General features: G+C 43.0%; 1 protein-coding gene across 1 annotated transcript; it reads right to left on the bottom strand.

Annotated features, from left to right (window-relative positions):
- Positions 1–1,595: 1,595 nt before the first annotated feature.
- Positions 1,596–21,815, bottom strand: SLC25A30 (solute carrier family 25 member 30). Its single transcript, XM_063304586.1, has 10 exons — positions 21,714–21,815; positions 19,529–19,613; positions 15,032–15,179; positions 13,465–13,559; positions 12,126–12,211; positions 9,075–9,174; positions 7,604–7,724; positions 7,240–7,378; positions 6,302–6,382; positions 1,596–4,989 (listed from the first exon to the last, which is right to left on the bottom strand). The coding sequence occupies exons 2-10, from the start codon at positions 19,590–19,592 to the stop codon at positions 4,948–4,950; spliced, it is 876 nt and encodes a 291-aa protein (XP_063160656.1). The 5' UTR covers positions 19,593–19,613; positions 21,714–21,815; the 3' UTR covers positions 1,596–4,947.
- Between the last annotated feature and the right edge of the window lie 1,330 nt (positions 21,816–23,145).

Here is a 23,145-nt window from a genome sequence, read left to right as displayed (position 1 = left end):
CCTTGGCCACCTCACCCTCTGTTACCAGATGGCGTGGACAAATGGACTGCAGAGAAAGAACAGAAAAACCCCAAGCAAGGGTCTTCCCATTCTGTTGAGTCAGTTAGAACGTCTGACTGACCACCTGCAGGAGCTTCTCCAGGGATGATGTTGGAGAAGTTGCAACGTTGGATCTGGTTGTAATGAGCATGCATAGTGCACCGAGTAATAGTTTTCTCTGGACTGTGTTTGTTGTTAAAAGGTTCCATGATAGGAATATAACCCAGCAGTCCTATGCATTGGATCTTTTGAAGCAACATCACCCTTTGAGACCTTCAGGTGATTTCTCACAAAAAGGATCCCACGTTCTAGAACAGGAACATGGGGAAAGCCTTTATGCAGAGCAGAACTTGATCCTTCTAGTCTAGCCTTTCTACACCAATTTGTCTTTCCTAAGGGAAGGTGGGAAGACTTTCCTAGTTTTACTGGGAAGGCCAATAAACTGGGATCTCCCATAGATGTTTTACCACTGACCTATAGCCCTTCCTTTTCCCTCCAAAAGGCTGGTGAACAGTGGTGTCTGGGGAGATCATCCTTTGCAATAAAGTTGGAAAGAAATGCATAAATGTGGCCAGGCATTGGAGCTCACTTCACCTTCATATGGTCAAGCAACTACAGGTAGTCCTCAACTTATGAGCATTCATTTAGCGACTGTTTGAAGTTATGATGGTGCTGAAAAAAGTGACTTATAACCAATCCTCGCACTTATGACCATCGCCGCATCCCCAGTCACATGATCAAAATTTGGGCACTTGGCAACCATTGGTTGCAGCATCCCAGGGTCATGTGATCACCATTTGTGACCTTCCCAGGGGGCTTCCTACAAGCAAAGTCAGTGGGGGAAGCCAGATTCACTTAACAACCATGGCAAAAAAGGTCATAAAATTGGGTGCGATTCACCTAACAACTGCATCGCTTAGCGATGGAAGTTCTGGTCCCAATTGTGGTCATAAGTCAAGGACTACGTGTACTTTTTTCATCTGCTAACGAAGTATTTTGCCATACAGGTGGCTCCCATCTGCTGTGATTCCGCGACTTGTGCTTCTGCATATCTGCAGTTGCTAAAAAGGCACAAGACGTGGATATCCACAATAATTTTTTTTCACCTGCTGCTTTTAGCTTGCTTTTCATTACTTTAAGCATGTGCAAACAGTGAAGAGATTTTTGCACATGAATGCTCTTCCAAGGTGTTCCTATCCATGGTTTCATTATCCACTGTTATTACCTGGAACACAGCCTCCCTGAATAATGAGAGCTGCTGATGCTTAATTTCATCTCTTTATATCCTATCTTTCCCTTAAGGGGTTCTAGGTGGTACAAACGGGATCGCCTACCATTTTATTCACACAATCATTCCGACAGGAAGTGACTGCCCCAGAATCACCCAAGAAACTCCTTAGAACCACCTAGAGACCGCTGAACCAGGACCACTATACTAAACGTTACACTGCAAAAAGCCTTTGGAACTATGTACGTGTCCCAGAATTGCTCATTTTGTGTCTGGTTGCATTTGCAAAAACATTTCTCACTGGATGTATCTGACACACAACATTAAGTAAGACAAAATAATGAAGTTTATTCTTGCAGATAAAGGTACATCCAAGTCAAAACTTTCCCATGATAGGAAGACATTAACAAACAGCAATTTTAATGTTCTTCTGCATGACCTTAAAAAAATCCAGATGACCTTCTTCTTACTAAATAATGAAAGCTTATTAACCAACCGTGCAGAACATGCACAAATAAATAGCATTACCACAACAGCCATTAACAGCCTGGCAAATAAACATTCAAAATGGGCATTGACAGCATAATAGTTGTAACAGGCGTGTTAACAATTTTGAAAAATTGTGGCGTTAAACCAACTGCTTTCATTTTAATACACCATTCTAGCAATTCAATGGAGCAGCATGAGAAGGAATTGCCATTTTAATTTACCAAGAATGTGTTTTTATGGAACACACATACCCTTACAGGAACAAATCTCCCAAATATAATCCAGGAAAACATTTCTGAACAGCTAGTTTGCGCTGTTTATTGATGAAACCAAATGCCTAGATCACTTGATCACCCTTTGGTAATCACTACCATGTAATCTTCTTGGCCTGATTTTCAGAAGTTTTCCATTATCTAAATTCATAGGGGGGCAGTTTCCAGAGACTTCCCAGTACCAAAGACTGGAAGGAAACAAAAATGGTTTTCTCAGACAAAAATGGTTTTCTCAAACAAAAAGGAAAAAGAAGTAGCAAAAAATGTGCCATTAAAAAATACACACATCTGCTTAGGTATTAAACAGCCTTTTCCCCACTGTTGGTATTCCAGTTTTTAGATCTTCCTGTTTTTGATGGGTGCACGTGGCGACTTCTGCATGAAGGACTTCACTAAATGCACAACTGCTGAAGCTGCTAATGCTGGAATGCTGGTACTAGGGATGAACTACCATGTGTAACTCAATCAATCCCCAGACGTTTATTGTGAGTGTTTCACATATGGCCACTCATTCCTTGTGATCTGAGTGGAAAGAGGAGAGCTGGAGAAGACACTACTACACACACCATGGAAAAGACAGATATTTTTGAAAAATACAGATTACATTTTGGTATCGAAAGATCAAGCTGCCATCAGGTGTCTGCTAAGGAAGGATGTCATTACCCAAATTGTGCAAAATACATTATTAGCATCATCTGCACAATGACATCATGATATGCATGTTGGACTTGTGGCTCGTACAGGACATCTATATCTGTTACTGACAAAAACGTTACACTTTTCTTTGCTGATAAACAAAAAGGAAAAAAAGGTATATCTGCAACTCTGTAAAAGCTGTCTGTGCCCTTGAAGACGGAATATAAATTCAGTATAGATTAGTTAATAATGAAAATAGCTGCTTTTTAATTTAAAAAAGAAATTTGTTCGTGTTTTGTCTCAACATATTCTGCCGAACAACTATTAAAAACTGGTCTGAATCTTAGAATTCAAAATCCATGGATTACTCTCATGGGTTGAGCCTCAGCTTGTTTCACAATTCACACAAAGATATTTTACCCGTTTTTCACATACTCCTAATGAAGTGACCATAGAGCACAACCTGTCATTCCAACCTTTAAAACTCTGTAACAAAAGAAACATTTGTTAATGTGAATGTAAAAAGTGGCTTGTGCATCTTCACACTGAATGGAAAACTGACATTCCTTAAACTGTGTACTGCTGGAATTGTAACTGTATTGCAAATTATTTCAACTACTTCCATACAGGTACCTAAATCTTTGTTTCTACTCACAAACTATTATTATATTCATATCCTCTAAAGGCACTCTCTGGAAACAAAATCTACAAACATGGTGTACAAACACATTATTAACCTTTGGTTTTAGCGAAGTTGACCTGGTCAGCATGCAGATTTCAGTGCAGCTGTTCTCCAAGAAGAGAAAACACTATCATTTGTGTGTCAAGTATAATAAAAATGTTTGATCAATGTGGCTTGAGTTTGCAAGTCTCAAGCTGGCAGTCCAACTTCTTCTCTGGACAAGTGTCTCAAGGAAGTCACTTGAACGATCTTAAACTACCACTGCCAACACCACAATCCTACATGAAAAACACTTTTATGCAGACCTGGAAACATATATAAAATTCCTATTGGACTGAAAAGATTACGTGTGTCTATGCCATGAAGGCAAGACAGGCAGAAGCTTTTCCAAAGCAGTGGTCCCATGTAGGCCCAAAATCATGTCTGTAGCCATGGCAACTCTATTCCTAAATATCTTGGGAAGAAGAGCTTGCTTATACATAAGGCAGCAGTCTTTGGGAAATGATGGTGTTATGTACTTGTCTTAACCACCACTAAAAATTGTCTGGACTTAAGATCTTATTGGATTCTCTGGACACAGCCCAGTGAGATGGAAGAAAAATCAGGTCTGTTGAGACATAATCTAACCTGAATACAATATACCTGTAATAACCTGGCATATATGAATGGGTCTTCATAATTTCAACATTGCTCATTATTATTATTATTATTATTATTCTCTCAAAACATGGAGTAGGGTAGTGACTTAACCACTCCCCAGAAAGCATGCTGAAGTGGTGTTTATGCAAGGTTCATCTGCTGCCCATAACAGAACCTTTCTAAATAAAAATATATGAGATTAGATCTGCTCAGATTGTCAGCTGGGGGGGGGGGATATTAAGACACTACCAAAACCTCACACTAATGAATTTAATTCAGCATTAATGTAATGCTAAATTTAAAAAGAAATGGCACTGACGTGTTTCAAGAGAAAAAGGGTTTTCAACTTTTTTGTAGACACGTTTTGCACATTATTTATGCAATGCCACTCCATACAATGGGATGCTTTATGAAGTGTGTTTCTCCATGGCCTAGTCTTTGGTATAAAGTACAAGTTCTCAAAATTGTGAACACATTAGCTATTGACCACTGGAAACAGCTGATTTTAAATTAGTGTTTCTCAACCTTGGCAACTTTAAGACATGTGGACTTCAACTCCCAGAATTCCACAGCCATAATGGCTGGCTGGTGGATTCTGGGAGTTGAAGACCACACATCTGAAAGTTGCCATGGTTGAGAAACACTGTTCTAAACGAACAGAGAGTGAAAGAAGACCTACACCAAATTGTTAATTTCACTTGTTCCCATTCTGACATGTCAAGTCCTAATATTGAAATATTCATAACATTTATGAAAGATGAAATTCAAACCCAGTGCTAAGGTCTGTTCCAGTCTCAAGCTACACCCTGTTCTGTAATACTTGAGAACTTTTAAGATTTAACATTCTTGCACCAACAACTTGCTTTCATCAATTCTGCAATCTTTAGTTGAATAATCCCTGAAAGAACACTTGAGGGTTAGGTTCACCAGCAGATGACTCAACATCTTCAATTTTCAGAATGTCAGAAGTCCAAGTTCTTCAGCTGTTCGTAAGTTACAAAGAACTAGTGCCTTAATTAAGGAAAAAAGGCAGTGTTGAGTCTTACTCCTAAATGAAAAAGGCTCTTTAATTATATCTAGTTCCCTTTCATCTTGTTTTTACAGCAAATCTGCTCATCCTTCTTGTAGTGTCTGAAACAGGTAGCTTTGTTAATTATCTTTAGATAGAATTTTGCTTCCTTTTTATGCAAGTAATAATTCCCCTGTCTATTGCATTCTAAGTCCTTTTTAAAATTCCATCCAGACTTTTACAACTGGAGGTTAAGACTGTACTAAAAAGGCATGGATGAATATTTGCTTGCTCTGACATGTATATATCATATACATACATGCCGCCCAGAGTCACTTGTTGAGATGGGAGGCCATAGAAATAAAATAAATGAATAAAACCATATAAGAATCTTGAATTTGGACCTCCAGTCCCCATTTTACAAGCCACCAACTTGTACTTTACCGGTGATAAAATTTTGAACTTTATCATTACTATCTTCTTGTTATTACGTCTAATCAATAAGCTTTATTGCCTGCTATTATTCTATAACATTTAAAATTTAGCATGGTTTTAAAGGTGTTTTGATTTGGTTTAACTATTGTGACATCACTTAAGGGGACTAAGAATAGAATAGATAGAAAAAAAAACCCTCAAAATTTTGTATATCCAAATTTCTTAACAGAGTTCCCATTCCAGTATCTTATGAAGCCTCACTTAACAATTACGTTTTAATGAAGAAAACAACTACATCCATAGAGATTCCTATGTTCTTGTGGCATGGAAAATGTGTTTGAGTCACAAGATCTTGAAACAGACAATTTTCAACATCAGTCACTCACTAGTGTAATTCAAAATAAGGAAGTCAGAGCAATCTGTCTTAAAAAGTATCAAATACGTCACACTTGTTACAGAATGCTCTCTTATAGGATAAAAAGCAAGTGAAACAAAGTATTTTCAATCTCTACACCAAACAACAAAAATGATACAAATTAGCAAGAAATTAAATAACTTTGTAAATAAAAATTACATACACCTGCTATTATGGTCCCACTATTATCAGTGAAGAAAAGGAACCAGCCTTGAGTGAATGAATATCCAGAAAGCATCTGCTTCCATGGGATTATGTACCAGTGCAGGATTCTTACTGTCGACTAAATGACATTTGAAATTGTAAGCGCCCTGCAATAAATTGGTAACTAGACAGAAAGATTTTAAGACAGAGAAACTAAGTAAGTACTACGTTCATTTGTCATACTCACTTTTTTTTTAAAAAAGAGAATTTTACATTTTATGTAGACATTTGAAGATTTATGGGAAAAGGATACAATAATATTCCAAGGACCAAGTCTCAACCAGTTTGGCCAGAATCCTTTGTACAATGCAAAAAAACCTTCGTTCCTCCAGGTCTATGAAAAATAAATGTGAATTTCTGAATATTCTGTAACCCACGCTCAACAGAGGCGATGCAATCTCTCTCCCTATCTGCAAACAGAAACATAGCCCATCCCGTAACACACACCAAGGATGAATGAAGACTGGATGGTGGGCCTTGCCACTAGGGGTAAGAGCCTCCCTTCAAGCCCCCTGGCCGGTGTGTCTACAAACTGGCTCCATAAGAAGGTGCTCTTAAGGATCTCCGGCTAAAAGTTACTCTAAGAATTGTTCTTTGGGAAGAACTTCTTGAGGCAGCCTGAAGTTGATTGAACCTGGGAAACAGATTACAATACTGGGAAAGAGAAGGGCTGGTGATTTGTTCCCCCACCCCTCCCAGTCCATTATTAGACCCAAGGGAGAGGGGCTGTGGATGGATTAGCTCTTGGGCCTGAGTATGTCTCCCACCCACATGCACTTTTAGCCTCCTTGTGTGCAAGAGAGAAACCTCTTCCCTACACAGCTTAAGCCTCAGGAGTTCAAGCAAGAGGCTTCTTCCTGATGGAAAACTGCACTTTGCTTTAAAAAAGAAGCAGGAAGCTTCTCCTCTCCTTACGTGCACCAAGAATGAAGGCAAAGCGAGTCTAAAGGTCAGTTCATAATTAACCAACAGATGTTATCCAGATGTTTTGGACCACACCTCCCCATATACAGGTCACGTACTCTTAACATCTTTTGCCTGTGAAGGTTGGGACTGGTGGTGGTTGAACCAAATCATGATTACAATCACAGTCCAAATGGTCTCCATGCTCTGCAACCCAGAACACTCCAAATCTTGCTCAGGAAAGTGTATTTGATCTAACTGTGTTCTTACTAAAGGGAGTCTACTGACCTGAAGCAAGCAGTCTAGAGTCCCCTTGTAGCCATGCTGGGGTCCAGTTCGTAAAGTCTTCTGATTCATCATCCGCGTTCTCACAACATCGATGGGGTTGGATGCCAGAGCTCCAACCCAGCCGCATGTGAAACTTGCTCTAACAGAAATTCAGAGGAGTGTTATCCACCATGACCCTTTCCTTCCCAGGGAATGAGAAAACAGAACAGCAAGTATGGCTTGTTCTGTTTTCCCAAAGTATGAGTGGAAGAGGTCGGAATGTTTCCCTTCTCTGGTTAAAATCATGCAGATTGATTCAACTTGGAAACCCTTTGGGCAAGTCTGTCGATTCATTCTGTGCTTGCACCTTTCTTTCAGGACTTACAGAAAGTGAGTATACACTGTGTCTCCCATGAACCCACTGAGAATTATATGCTTTTTGGCAAGATCATAGACTGGCAGCTCGACACCAACGACCACAGCGGCTCTTTGAGCGGTAAGAGAGACTCCCTGTGAGAAAAAAGAGGAGAACCGTATTGTAAAATAAAGCCATGTGTTCTTTAACAAATGATTTACACTTTTTATTTTTGATATTAAGTCCTTTATTGAACTACTCTACTCTGGGATAGTGGTTAAGGTGCTGGGCTAGAAACCAGGAGACTGAGTGTTCTAGCCCCACCTTAGGCATGAAAGCTGGCTGGGTGACCTTGGGCCAGCCCCTCTCGCTCTGCCCAACTCACCTCACAGGGTTGTTGTTGTGGGGAAAACAGGAGGAGGAAGGCGTATAGTTCGCCGCCTTGAGTCACTTATAAAAATAATAAAGGCGGGCTAAAAATAAAATAAATAAATTAGTCCTTAATTCTGAAAATATGGGATAGAAGTTTTATAAATCGATCTTTTTTTTTAATGTTTTTAAAAAAAGCTTTTTTGAAAATCTGGAGGGTTGCTCTCTCTTTGGGATTCCTGTATGATCAAGGATGGAATTCAACACAGTAAAAATGGTCCTACCCTGATGAGGAAGCACCCATAACCAGTTTCTCCCCAACTTGGAAGCTCAAGGAACATTTTGCTTCGAGTAGGGATTTTCAAACTTTTTCAGGCCATGGGACCTACTAATTATTTTAAAAACATTCCCAGAGCTCCCCTTTTTTCCTCTTTAGTTCTCACACAACCCCATCCCATCCTCTTAAAACTCTGGGCTCCTGCAGAACATAGTTTGAAAAATGCTGACGAGGGCATTTGGTTCTTTTTTTAGCTCCAATTTTTAGAGGTGGGCTGTCTGGGACTGAATCAGCAAACTCCCTCTCCACCTTTTCCTATGTTGGAGCTATTCTTCAGCCAAACATTTCTGATAAATAAATAGATAAAAATAATGTATTAAATTTATATGCCGCCCGACTCCCAGCGACTCTGCTGAGCAGACAAGATGCCACTCATCCTGAGAGAATCGGAATTATTTTTATTCCCCCAACAGAAAATCCTAACCAGAACCTGTCAATTGTAGCAAAATCAAAAACCTGAAACTCCCCGCCCACCCAATTTTCCTGTTACAGGTTCTTACAGGTTTAGTGTGTTTTTATTAATTTCCAGGTCATATCATGGATTGTACAGTAAGTGGGTGGAGCTCTTTACAGCATTAGACACTTTCAGTGAGAAAACTCCAATGAATCCACAAATCAAGAAATATTTTTATATATCTATAACCATGATAGGTGTGATATTATTAATTTCAACTTTACATTCAAAAACACATTTCTGCCTGATCCAAAAGGAGTGCCTCTGAAGCGCCTGTCCCCTGGACTTTCCCAGCTGCAACAGAAGAACTACGGGCACATTTCTGAAAGGTATTTAATAACTTGCCTTCCACAAGCCTCTAGTGCCTTCGTTGTGATAAATATTCATGAAGTTGCCAATCATTCCACCTTCAATGAGGCTTCCTTGAGCTTGCATTCTGATCTAGGATTTATTTGGGATATAAAGGAAAGAACAGAGCAGAACAGAAAACGTGTCATACATGCAATCTTTCCGCAAGGAAACGAGAATGCGTCTTATCCCACCCATGGGGCAGTCAGTCAGAACAACTGACATCCATCTGACTCATATGTAACTTTAAACCAGGGGTGGGTAGCTTAATTTCAAAGGCCTTCTTTGAGAGGTCATTTTAGACCTCTTGCCCTTGGGCGGGGGGGTGGGAGGAGAGAAGAAAATGTCCAGAAAGATAAAACAGGAAAAGAACATGGTATCTCTGCCAACTTTGGGTTCTGGCTCAACTCACTCACTCCTTGTTTCAGTCCTATCTAAAATGTGAAGCTCTGAGATTGTAGCCCTTGACAGAAGAAAGGTTGTCCCTTCTGTATAATGTGTTTTACGTCCACTTTTTTGGAAACAACACTTCCCATTGGCTAGAAAGGAAAACACAATGCAAAGAGGCTGCCGGGCTTCTATTCCAAAGTACAAAATATAAATGGGAAAATTCACCTCCAAGATGTAAAGGACTTTAAAAAATGGGCATAAACATCCGACATTAAGGGCAAGAAATTTTCCTTCAAAGACTGCTATGAGGCCTCTCATTCAGGAGCAGGCAAATAAAGCCTCATAAGTAGGAAAAACAAAAAAAATTGCTTTGTGAAAAATAATTATAACATTTAGCATCAATGGGCAAGCTTTTATCTCAAGCAGCATAGTCTTCAAGGCATATCTCGTGGGAAGTGACATCACGTGGCTACGCTGGGCAGGGCTGAAACAAGTATGGGATCTGGCCAGAGCTAATGTTCTACACAGATGCTTTTTCCAACATCTCTTCCCCCCCCAACCTCCAACATTTTTCTATTTCCCTATTCTTTCCCCTTAAACAGTAGATTACTAGAAAAATGGTAGGTTGCTCTTAAGGTCTTATCAAAGACTTCTAAAATTAGACCAAGGAAGCATGAAATTAGGCTGAGAGCAATTTTCCAATTCCTGGAGAATAACTCAAATTCAAGAGCTGGGTGCTCATTTAGAATTGCATCACCCTCACAGCAGGGAAAGCTGCTATAATGGAGAGACAGAGGAATGAGAATGTAGGCTAGTTCCTAAATTAGACATGGCCAATGTGCTCAGCTATTTTCTTCTCATGACATGCTGCAGTACAGATAAGTTTTTTTTTATGATGATGATGACCCCAACAGAGTGTTCTCTTGGGGATATATTAACAATACAAGAGAAGAGAAAGACAGGATAGGAGCTGGTCCAACAGAGGGGGAAAGATTGCCTTCTCTGGCTTAGTAGTGCAAAAGAGATTTAAGTTAGCAAATCAAGGCTGGAAAGATCTGGATACCCTATAGACAGCAACGAATAACTGGCAATTGTCTGGGTATCTGCAGTCCTACTTAAAGTACCCATTTTGCTTTTAAACCTTCCCCAGTCCCCAAGAAAAATGTGCCAGGTTTTTCTATTCAGACATTTAAGGGCAAAATAGCTAGTTGAAGCCTCCGCAAGATTCATCTCCCCTTAACAATCCCAAAACTTAAAAAAAAGAAGAAGAAGAGGGGGGCTGAAAATTTCAGTCCCATCCCTACAACCCTCAGGCAAGACAGGAAGAGGAAAGGTGGCCTCCAAACTGCCTATCTCTGATCTCAGCCAATATTATTTACTCTGCCTGGGTGTAGTTTTTTTATGGTGAAAGGTCCCCTGTGCAAGCACCAAGTCATGTCTGACCCTCTGGGGGGACGCTGCTTTCACGACGTTTTCTTGGCAGACTATGGAGAGGGGTGGTTTGCCATTGCCTCCCCCAGTCATCACCTTCCCCAGTGAGCCGGGTGCTCATTTTACCGACCTTGGAAAGATGGAAGGCTGAGTTGGCCTGAGCCGGCTACCCGAGAGAGAATCCAGCTTCCGCTGGGATTGAACTCAGGTCGCGGGGAGAGTTTCGGTTGCCATACTGCCACCTGCCACTCTGCGCCACACGAGGTTTTTTTATACTTCCACATAAACCCACCCCTGGTCCTTTTAGGGTGGGAAGCAGCAGCTGGGACTTTCTATATACAAGTCATGTACTCTATTGACAGCAAGCTACAGCAGAAGGTCCTTGTTAACGTTAATGCTGATGATTTCTAAACACATCAATGCCAGTGCGACATGAAACACACTGCAGGGGCCTGTTGCCTGAACATACATGATTCTTCCTTGCTTTCCAAGACTGATCAATCTGGACCACCAGAAGCAGGGCCAGGCCTAACAGAAATCCCAAATAACAAACCTGGTTCCACTTTAATGGGAAGTGAATCTTATTCAGGTTTCCTCTTTATCTGGAGCAAAGATGAAATCTTGCAGTGCCCATCAGTGAACCGATGTTGCAGGTCTCCAATCCCTTCCTTCTACTACTTGGGGAAGGAACTGAGACATTTTTGGAACATCAACTCTCATTCCAAATGGATGATTCAGAAAGTTATAATGGCTAATGATATCAAATGCCAGATGGAGCTACTTAAGAACTAGCTATGCTGCATTCCCTTTGTAAGGTCCTAACAAGCAAGCAGCTAAGGCTAATTGGGTTTTAAAGCTAGGCTGAAAATTACTGGTAATCTGAAAACTGAACAAGCACCATACTATTTTACTTATTATGATGCTTATTTACATCTCTGTATTTACACACATTTTTCTATAACAGCTAAGAAGCAATGGCAGGTATCTTATTCTCCTCTGAAAGGATAATGTAATTTGAAAAGAGAACCAGAAAAGTAATCAGATCAGCAAAAAGTCAGAATCCCCAACCTTCTTTGGTTTATTACGTCAAAAGTGTTTTGGCTTTGTGTTTTACACACACCCCAAGCCTTTTGGTTACTCAGAAAGTTCGCAAAAAACTAGCTTCAGCCTGCTTTATCTGAAGCATCGTTGGGCCTTTGATGCAAAATGAAGTAGAAGCTTACCTTCAAGACATCAGTGGGGTTAGCAATAGAAGATGAAATTACACCAGACAGAACCCCACACAATACATTGACGGCCAGCGTTTCATCTGTTTCAGAAACAAAAATGTTCATTACACTCAACCTCTATATTTTGGTGTCCAGATCAGTCTTGACTAGTCCCTGCAGTTTTCTTGGCAACATTTTTTGAAGTGGTTTGCTGTTGCCTTCTTCCTGGAGCTGAGACAGAACGATGGGCCCGAGGTCACCCAGCTGGCTTCGTGCCTAAGGCGGGACTACAGTAGATCTCCCAGTTTCTAGCCCATGTCTTTAACCTCTACACCAAACGGGTGCTCAATACAACACAGAACCCAATGTTTTACCCACTTTAGCAGGCTTTGAAAAAGTGATAGCAGAACACCACTTTTGCTGGACTTGTGTTGGGCACGCAGAGTGAACCCATGCTGACACAGACTGGCAATGTTCATCTAATATAGGAAGCCAAGTCCTATTCAGGGAGCAATAGCCCCCTTAGCTAGGTCACTCCAGTGGGACAGGCAACCTGCTCTGGGGTTCCCCTGACTGAAGGCAGATGAAAGAATGGCAGGAAAGCTTACATATATGTATGAAAGAACGTGCTTTCCTTGCATATGTTCTGATCCTTATGATGAGCTATGCTAAATCTGCCTGCTGATAGGCACACATTTATGTCAAAAGAACCAAACTCATGCCGCTCCAGTGTGAGTTGGTTTCACACATGCTGAGTTATAAAGGGAATCCCTTGGCTTAATCCACTGTACAGTCCGAGCAAGTGTGGCTTCTACAATAACCACAGAGTTAAAGCAAATCATAGTTTAGCCACTAAATGAACCAGGGCGTTGTTATCTTTGCATGGCTTGCAATCAGTTGCCAACACGCTAAACCTAGGTGAACAAAACTCAGTGCTGTGTTCACCTAACAAGCTTTGCTCAAACCAATTAACCACCTTATGGATTAATGTTCCGCCAAAACCTAGCCAGTATGAGTTTAATGCAGGCCAGACGTTATCTTAACAATGCTGTGTGGTAGGTTAAATGACATCACCTACCATACAAAATTACTCTGATGACAATGCACACTCCAATACCTACTCCATATATCTTATGGATTACCTACATCCCCTTATATCTTCCTGGAGAAAATCTACTAATGTGGTCACTAAGAGCTGACACCAACTTGATGGCATATCAATCAATGTCAATCAAAACTTCTTAATACAGCTGACCACTGTACTGAAACTCTTCTTACTTCCTACAGTCCCTACTCTGACCTCTCTTTAGCTTTGATCTAAGAAACGCAGCTCAGATCTGGAAAATCTGCTCACCTTCTGGCCGTTCGATAAATATTCTTTTCAGGGTCTGATATGCGCCTATTTTTATAGTTCCATAAGAGGCCTGGCGTAACATAGCAGGGGCAATTCTGCAAGAACAAAAAAAAATGGAAATAAAATCAGGGGTCTGGCTTTCCTGCAGTCTTCTGAACACGCAATACTTGGGGCGAGGAGATGACGACTGCCTTGAGGGCAGCAGAAGTGCTCAGGGCTTCCAAGGATGGTTTGACCACCAGCACAAATGAAGAGAGGCTTGTATTTATTTATTTATTTGGTACCTTTCAGTCAGTCTTGACTCCTGGTCACTGCCTGGACTAGTCCCTGCAGTTTTCTTGGCAAGGCTTTTCCAAAATGGTGTGCCCTTGCCCTCTTCTTCCTAGGGCTGAGAGAGAGGGACTGGCCCAAAATCACCCAACTGGCTTCATGCTTACGGTGGGACTAGAACTCACAGTCTCCCAGTTTCTAGTGTGGTGCCTTAACCACTACACCAAACTGGCTCTCTTATATCCATTATTACTGGTTAAATTAGCTGCTGCTATAAACAGTTCTCAACTAGGGACATGGACTTCTACCAACTCAGACCCAAGTTCTGAAGAGTCTATAAATGCAGAAATCACCAACAGCTCTGTGCAAAGCAGGAGAGACGGGAATGCTCCTTTTCCAAAAGATTTTATTTCAGAACTTTTCGATTAGCTTGTTCTGGATGCTCTGGATTAGCTTGTTTTAGAGCATTCCAGGGAACACTGAGCTTTTCTAGAATTAACACATTCATACACTAACCAATCCTGGGAATGGATGAATGTGTATGCATGTGTAAATGTATACAGCAGGGGGAAAAGATTTAGAATACCCCAAACTTTAAAAGCAATATTTGCACTTAAAAAGCTCTACCATTCATAGCTCTGTCAAAGATGAAGCATTTAACTGTCTTTTTCCTAAGTGGGAAATGCCAGCTTAATATCAATTAACACACTAGGAAAATAAGCTAGGATGTGACTCGGAACTGGGTGAAACTGTTAGGTTTAAGGTAATCTAAAAATCCACAATATAACTCACAAGTCTGTCAACCAACTATTTAACTACAGGTAGTCCTTGCTTAACAACCACTCATTTAGTGATGGTTCAGATGTATGACGGTCTTGAAAAAAATCGACTTATGACTGGTCCTCACACTTATGACTGTCGCAGTGTCCCCACAGTCACGTGATCATGGTTTGGGCGCTTGGCAACTGGTTCACATTTATGACCATCACAGCATCCTGTGGTCACATGATCACCATTTTTTACCTTCCCAGCCGGCTTCTGGCAAGCAAAACCAATGGGAGAACCACATGATTCACTTATCGACCATGTGGTTCAATTAACACTTGCAGTGATTCACTTAACAGCTACTGCAAAAAAGGTCATAAAATCAGGTCAGATTTGCTTAATGACTGCTTCACTTAGCAATCAAAATTCAGGTCCCAATTGTGGTCGTTAAGCGAGGACTACCTGTACATACAGATACATCGGTTTAAACTGTTTTCAGCAATACACAAAACACACATATTAGAAATCTTACCCAGAGTATAAGGCCTTCAGTCCTTCTTCCCTGAATATTTTCACTAATGCGTGAAGCATTCCACGGTAACGGATTTCTTTATGCTTTACATCATTTTTCTGGCCTTGTACTTGGAGACGTGTTTTTGTCAGATCAATTGGGAAAGTACCTTCATCCCCAAGAGAAAACTGGTTAGTTTATAAATTATAAATTTACAAATACGTACACATTCCAGAGTTAGATAAAGCTAGTTTCTAGCATAAAATGGACAGAATATATGTAACGCCTGTTTAAATAATATACACGGACAGGGTGGAAGCGGTCTTAAAAATCTATTTATTTTCAAAATTAAAATGTATATTTATCAGACCTTCCAAATTCTCTATGACACGTCATATTCCCATCCCCTATTCCGCATTCCACTGTCCTATTAGAATATCTGAGTATTATTGTTATTGTGTAGAACTCACAGTTTTGCTCAAGGCACTAAGACTAAGTAAAGTGTGAAATACAAAAAGTAAACTCTTAACCACACAAGTTAAGACAACAAATCAAATGCTGGTGGAAGAAAAATACTAGCAGGAGCCACAAAGTTATGGAGCGAGTCTCAGACAGTAGAAAGGCACGTTCCTAGCAAGGTACTCTCTTAAAAATAATAATATTCTGACCGCTTCTGAAACCATCCAGTTACACTGAAGGCTTAGAAGTTTTAAGTTTTTGTTCTAAACCACTAATTTGCTGTCCCTCTCTTTTTTTTAACCTGGACATTTCTTCCCTTTTTCCTTTCCCCAGTTTACACTGTAAAGTCAATAAAAGTCTTTAAAAGTCAATAACAATGCAGATTAAGTTTGAAAGAAACTTAGTTTTAAAGAAGAGTCCTTTTAAAAAAATTCTTCCTTCTTAAATTCCTTTTTAAAATGCAAAATGTATAGCTCAGCTGTTTCAGGCAAGCCTTAGAATCAGAACTGCCCTTTTGAAAGGAAAGGAAATGCTGGTTGGGCAACTAAGAGTAAGTCCCTGCATGAAAGTAGCGAATTCACCCTGATCAAGTTATGCTTCTGTCTCTAAGCTGGTCATATAATTCCACCTGTGATTTCTGTTGCAATGTGATTTTCTTTGCCTATGCTTTTAAAACAAGGTTTTAGTTATCTTCAGGTAAGGCTGGGAAAGATTCTTCCCTGACACCTTAGTAAAAATTATTGTAAACAGTGCTGAGCTGGTTAAAAATTGGTTTTAGTCAAAAGTCTGTTTGATTTGCATTCCTTGGTTGAAGCGGGCCATGTACTGGGGTCCTATCTTCCTCCCACAGAGCAATTTGATCATAATGCTGGATCCCATTGCGTGCCTGCTAAACTTTGGAACTCTACAAAAACATACTTATGGAAACAGAAGATTCAGTGAATTTCATGGGAACAGCCTGAAATCACTCCCTTATTGTCCAGATAGGGGTCATTCAGATGGTGCTTCCTAATCTGTCTGCCTCCCATCTTGGGCAGAAGAAACAAAATCCATACATGGTCCTTTTAAGTAGCCATGCCTTCTTTAAGAACCACTTGAAGGACAACATCAGCCTTCTAATGAAGGTTTGGTTCTGATTTTTCTTCTGAAGGAGTCTGGTAGCTTCTTTTCTGACTAACGAATTTTATTAAAAGGCATACACTTTTGTTTAGTTGCAGTTTGTTTGTTTGTTTGTTTTTCAAATTTCTATCACCGCCCATCTCCCTCAAAGAGGGGGACTCTGGGCGGTTTACAATAAAATTCACTTCAGTTTACTTCATCAGATGCATGGAGTGGCCAGCCCAGTGTTTCTCAACCTTGGCAATTTTAGGAGGTGTGAACTTCAACTCCCAGAATCCCTCGGCCAGTCACGGGAGCTGAAGTCCACACCTCTTAAAGTTGCCAAGGTTGACAAACACTGGGCTAGAATGATGTCAGATTAAAATTTAAGTGAGGTAGGAAAGGGGCTTGCTCAAGATCCTGCAAGGTAGACTTCAGCAGTTCATGGAGCGAGAATTGCCAGATGTACAAGCTGGGTTTAGAAAAGGCAGAGGAACTAGGGACCAAATTGCCAATATCCGCTGGATCATGGAAAAAGCCAGGGAGTTTCAGAAAAACATCTATTTCTGTTTTATTGACTATTCTAAAGCCTTTGACTGTGTGGACCATAACAAATTGTGGCAAGTTCTTAGTGGTATGGGGATACCAAGTCATCTTGTCTGCCTCCTGAAGAATCTGTATAACGACCAAGCAGCAACAGTAAGAACAGACCACGGAACAACGGACTGGTTTAAGATTGGGAAAGGAGTACGGCAGGGCTGTATACTCTCACCCTACCTATTCAACTTGTATGCAGAACACATCATGCGACAAGCTGGCCTTGTGGAATCCAAGGCTGGAGTTAAAATCTCTGGAAGAAACATTAACAATCTCAGATATGCAGATGATACCACTTTGATGGCTGAAAGCGAAGAGGAACTGAGGAGCCTTATGATGAAGGTGAAAGAAGAAAGTGCAAAAGCTGGCTTGCAGCTAAACCTCAAAAAAACCAAGATTATGGCAACCAGCTTGATTGATAACTGGCAAATAGAGGGAGAAAATGTAGAAGCAGTGAAAGACTTTGTATTCCTAGGTGCGAAGATTACTGCAGATGCTGACTGCAGTCAGGAAATCAGAAGACGCTTAATCCTTGGGAGAAGAGCAATGACAAATCTCGATAAAATAGTTAAGAGCAGAGACATCACACTGACAACAAAGATCCGCAATGGTGGTGTTCCCCGTAGTAACATATGGCTGCGAGAGCTGGACCATAAGGAAGGCTGAGTGAAGGAAGATCGATGCTTTGGAACTGTGATGTTGGAGGAAAATTCTGAGAGTGCCTTGGACTGCCAGAAGATCAAACCAGTCCATCCTCCAGGAAATAAAGCCAGACTGCTCACTTGAGGGAATGGTATTAAAGGCAAAACTGAAATACTTTGGCCACATAATGAGAAGACAGGACACCCTGGAGAAGATGCTGATGCTAGGGAGAGTGGAAGGCAAAAGGAAGAGGGGCTGACCAAGGGCAAGGTGGATGGATGATATTCTAGAGGTGACGGACTCGTCCCTGGGGGAGCTGGGGGTGTTGACGACCGACAGGAAACTCTGGCGTGGGCTGGTCCATGAAGACACGAAGAGTCGGAAGCTCTAAACGACTAAACGAATAAACAACAACAGGAAAGGGGCTATTAGGCCCTTTCTGCTTTTTTAAATCACCCTAAACTAATGTGGCAATTTCTCTTCTCTATCTGTTTATCACTAGGTTATTCCTTAAGAATGAGAATTTATTGTATTCCTGTTCCTTCCTTACACTCTTTCTAAGGAATCAGTGTTTCTGTACACAGTGGGATTTCTCTCTTAGAAGATGCACATAACACTGAGGTCTTCACTGTGCGCATGTCTTCAAGTCATTTCTTGATTTGCTGCAGCGGCCAGGACTGGTCCCTGAAGTAGTCTTGGCAAGGTTTTTCAGAGGTGGTTTGTCCTTGCCTCCATCTTCCCAGGGCTGAGAGAGAGGGACTGGCCCAAGGTCATCCAGCTGGCTTCGTGCCCAAGGCAGTACTAGAACTCACGGTCTCCTGGTTTCTAGCCTGGTGCCTTAAACCACTACACCAAACTTAGGGGTGGTATTTCCTTGATACAGTAAGAAGACATGGACCATGAGGTCCTTCTTCACAGCAGAGGTCAAGTTTATACAATCCATTTCTATACGTTCAGGATGCAAAAAATGCAGGTCACGTGTGAGGTCAGGTATACTGGGAGCAACACGTGACCCTCCCTTGGCCATTCACCATCCCTCCAATACTTCTTCTTCCTGCATCTACCCCACACTTGGCCTCTTTCCTCCATTCCCCATGCTTCTCTACTGCTTACCCACCTAGCATGCATGTCCTCACCTGCCTTTTTCTGAATTTCATCCTTCTCCGGCACCAACCCCTGCACCACCACTTCTTTTCCTCACCAATCTTCCAGCCACTTCACTAAACCTCAACCCCCACCCCAGCAGCTGCCCATTCAATCCACCCAATTCACCTGGCAGCCTTCTTCACTCACTGGTCTTGGCTGTTGACTTGCAGACATTTCACTACCCACTTAAGTAACATCATCAACGCATTGTTGATGTTACCCAGTTGGGTAATGAAGCATTTGCAAGCCAACAGCCAAGCTCAGAGAGCACCAAGGCCTCCACAGCTCAACTCCGAGCTGCAGATATTCTCTTCTACTGGATTTTTTGCTGATTCCAAAACTGAAATGAAAACCTGTCACTTTTGCATTAAATTAGATTAAATAGAGAATGGCCCCACCCCTGTGGCATCCTGGCCCGGCCCAACTCTGCTATGCCTTGTGAGCATGCAAAGATCTTTGTGCCAATCGAAGTTTGTAAGCGAGGGTCATTTCCATATTAATTAAACAACTCTGTTGGGCAGTTTTATAAATTAGCAGTAATCCTTCACCCAATTATTTCAGAATTCAGTTACCCACCACATTCTGCAGTGACTGAAGCCAGTCCTCCGTACACAAACGGCTTCCAGTTCAAAGCCGCCATGCTCCTGCGTATTTCTTCCCTCTGCAATGCAACAAAGCAACACATTGCTCTTAAAAACATCTCCCTGGTAGGGCAGCAATTGACCCACGTACAGCCCTCCAACCCTATTCTTGCCCCAGTCCTCTCTGAGCACCCCCAGAGTGCCCCACTGACATTCAGCAGCAAAAAAGCTGATTTTGAGAGGGCCATTTTTCATCCTTTTTGCCCCAAAGGTGGAAAATGCATGCATTAAGCCTCACCAAGGCTTTAACAGACCTGCGCTGCCCCTGGGAAACTCTTGTCTCTTAGTAGTGGCAACTGGCAGGCCTTGCCTGGGCTTCAAAGCTAAGCATGGTCAGGCCAGGTTGGTGGCTGGCTGGGAAACCACGAAGGGATAAGCTCAATTGGGAAGTTAAAAGGACCTTACTGAAGGGGCAAAACAGCAAGCCACCTGCTGCAAGACAAACCTCACAGACACAGTCTGGAAATGACTTGGAGTCAAACCGGACTTCAAGGAGACTTCACTTAACCCCCAAACAAGAAAAAAAAAATGGGGAGCATGACCCAGAAAAATTAGTTCCTGCTGACAGCAACAATTTTCCCCCCCCGTTCTAAAATCTACTGTTGAGTGATTTCTTTATTTTGGTCGGGCTTTAAAAGAATATTTGAGGATGAAGCTCTCTTTCTCTCTCCCTCTTGCAAATATGACTCTCTTTTTGTTGCTGCTGCTAAAAAACTGCTCTGGGAAACTTTTCTAGGATTGCACCTTTCAGGAGCAACCTGCAGCCAAAGAGCGAGGTAATGCATTTCAAAATCAGCATGTGAACTCTAGCTGTCCTCCTGACAGCTTTTGATCACGTGCAGCCCGCCTTTCTCCCAATTTTCATTCTGACCCTCACCTCTTGCGGCCCCCTCTTCCCTCCTCCACACGTTCTCACAGCTGCAACTTTCTCTGGCTCATTCCTGCCCCTCCCTAGCCCCCATTTACAAAACCCAAGTCAAGGAGAGGCAGCACAGCCCCCCCCCCCCCATTTATGATCATGAGATCACGTGTGGGCCTTTACAACTCACCACTGCTGCTTGGGTGGGTTTGCACAACACACCAAGTCCAAACCAAACAAACCACATTCTCCTTCCCTGACCCTCTCTTATTTTCAAATCTTGATGGCATCACTAGTGCCAATACCTTTTGTTCCTTAAAAGACAGAAAGGCTTTCCGTGTATCAATGTCAGTCTTTAGATGAGATCAGATTTGGCCTATAGATACAGTAACTGAATGTCTTTTATTACAAGGGGAGCCCTGCATCTCAGAAAGCCATCCTTTAGAGTTACTTATTTTTCAAAAACTCATTTTTGTCCTTTAACTTTTGCCATACAAATCGTACCACTCAATGCACAGTCTTTCACATTCATGCGAAAAATATGAAAATCGAATTGTTGTTTTTTAAATCAATTTACATATGTAAATGTATTTAGATTTTTTTTATAGAATGTGCACTTTTGTAAAGTTTTTCTTGGTTTTGCACTTGAATTTTCCTTTGTAAAAGAAAGTTACAAACATAAACAATTAAAAAAAATATCCTTATGAATCTCTTTCAAAATTGCCCTTTTTTCAGTTTGTCCTTTATTTTTTCCAAGAAAATATGGTCACCATACCTATAAGAAATATTCCTCTGGCATATAAAATGCTTCAGTGTTAATTTATGTCTAATGTTCATTTCCGGAATATTTCACAGACACATCTATTAATCCTATCAGTAAAAACCTAGAGGCATCAAACCCTAAACGTCCTTAGGGTTAAGGTTGGTTTAATTCTTTTGTGGCTCAGCATGTGAAAAGAACCCAGCCTATTTGGCTACTTTATTGGTTCAGGGTGCTGTGTGAACCTGATTTTTAAAAAAGGCTGAATCTCCTGAGCATCCCCCCCAAATATTTATGCACAAGTAAAAAGCAAAGTCTTGTTAAGTCAGACTAGATTCCTGGTGGATATCCCAGACCCATATAAGTAGGGGTGGGGGGTGGTCAGCAACACAGTAAAGCATTACTGTGTCTTTTTGTGGGATGCCTTCGAACTTCCCAGACATCCCTAGAACTTCCTGGTGGTCTCCCATCCAACTGTTCTCCAGGTCTGGCCCTGCTTACCTTTTCCAAGAGCCGCTGCGGTAACCAGGCGCAGGTAAGGACGTCCCGCGCCACCCGAACTGGCCGGGCCAAACGCTGCCCCCAGCCCAGCCCAGCGCCCGCAGCTGAACGCCGGTTGGGCCGAGCGAAGCCTTCGCCTTCCAGGCTCCCAGCGGAGGCGGCGGCGAGGCTCCGGCGACTGGCCCGTCGAAGGGACCGGAGAGCGCGGAGGAACGCCGGGGCCAGCCCCCTCCTGCCAGGCGCAGCAGCCGAAAGCGGCTCTCTCTGCGCCGGGAACGCGCCGAGCCACGGGCGGCCCTCGGGAGGCGTCGGAGCGCCAGGCGCGTTCCTCGGCAGTCAGGAGGGGCCGGCCGGCCGGAGGAGGAGCCGCGGAGGGGAGCGCGCCACGCCCGGCTGCCCCCCCGCCTCCCGGCAGCATTCTCCCGGCCGGCCGGTGGGGCCGAACCGTCGGCGCGCGGCGCGTGGGTCGGGCGTCTTTGCAACGGGGGCGGCGGAGCGCGGCAGGACAGGAACGGGTCTCTGCAGGGGCGGCCTCTCCCCGGGCGCTTCCCCGCGAGGTGCGAGCTTCCCAACGCCGGCGGCGCGCGGGGCGGCACATTGCTGGGTCCGCCGCTCTGTCCCGACGCTCGAGCGCAGCAGGCCCCGGTCAGCCTCCCCCACTTACCGGCGATAGAAGCCTCGCGGTGCCCGAGCTGCCCGTGCCGAGGAGAAAGTGGGGGTGGGGAGGCCGGCGGCGGCGAGCAGCCCACCACGGCCGGCCGGCGGCTGCCTTCCCGCGATCTGAGCCGAGGCTCCCGAGCCCCGAAGGAGCCTCCCGGCCATCCGCTCCTCCCCCGCTCCCTGGGCTGCTCGGGTCGGGGCTGAGCTGTCCAGCCCGCCGCCGCCCAGCGCCAGGCGGCGGACCTCGCGCGCCGGTCTCGCCTTTTTTTTTTCCGCCCAACGACCCTGCGGGGGAGGGTCAAGCGGAGGCAGCCTGAAAGCTCTCCGGGGGACCCTTCCAGCGATCCTCAGGAAAAGAAAGCGAGAGGCTGCCGGGCGGGGGGGGGGGGGCGGGAATCTCCTTCCAGCGCAGCTGAGGACAGCGAAGGAAGAGTAAGAGGTAGCTCGGCTTCCTACTTGCCAAAAATGGCTAGTGGGCCCCTGGGACGAGGAAAGCGTGCGCTAGAGAAGTGGTTTCCCCTGCTTCCTTCCAGAATACATACCTACAGGCGCACACGCTTTCCAATCTTGCCTATAACCTTGAGATTTCTGATGGTTTCCCCCTCCAACTAGGAATCAGATTGATTCTGCGTTGCTTTTAGAGGTCAGCCGAGGTTATTCCCTATCTGGGCATATTAGTGATTACTTCATCTGTAGTACTAAACTAGAGACTACATTTAAAAAAAATATTAAAAGTTTTTCAAGACTTTGCTGCTATGTTAGTCAGTACTAT

The sequence above is a fragment of the Candoia aspera genome, chromosome 5 (genome assembly GCF_035149785.1).
Source record: "Candoia aspera isolate rCanAsp1 chromosome 5, rCanAsp1.hap2, whole genome shotgun sequence".
Taxonomy (NCBI): Eukaryota; Metazoa; Chordata; class Lepidosauria; order Squamata; family Boidae; genus Candoia; species Candoia aspera.
Note: the sequence above shows the minus strand (reverse complement) of the source record. Positions and strands in the feature narration are given on the sequence as shown.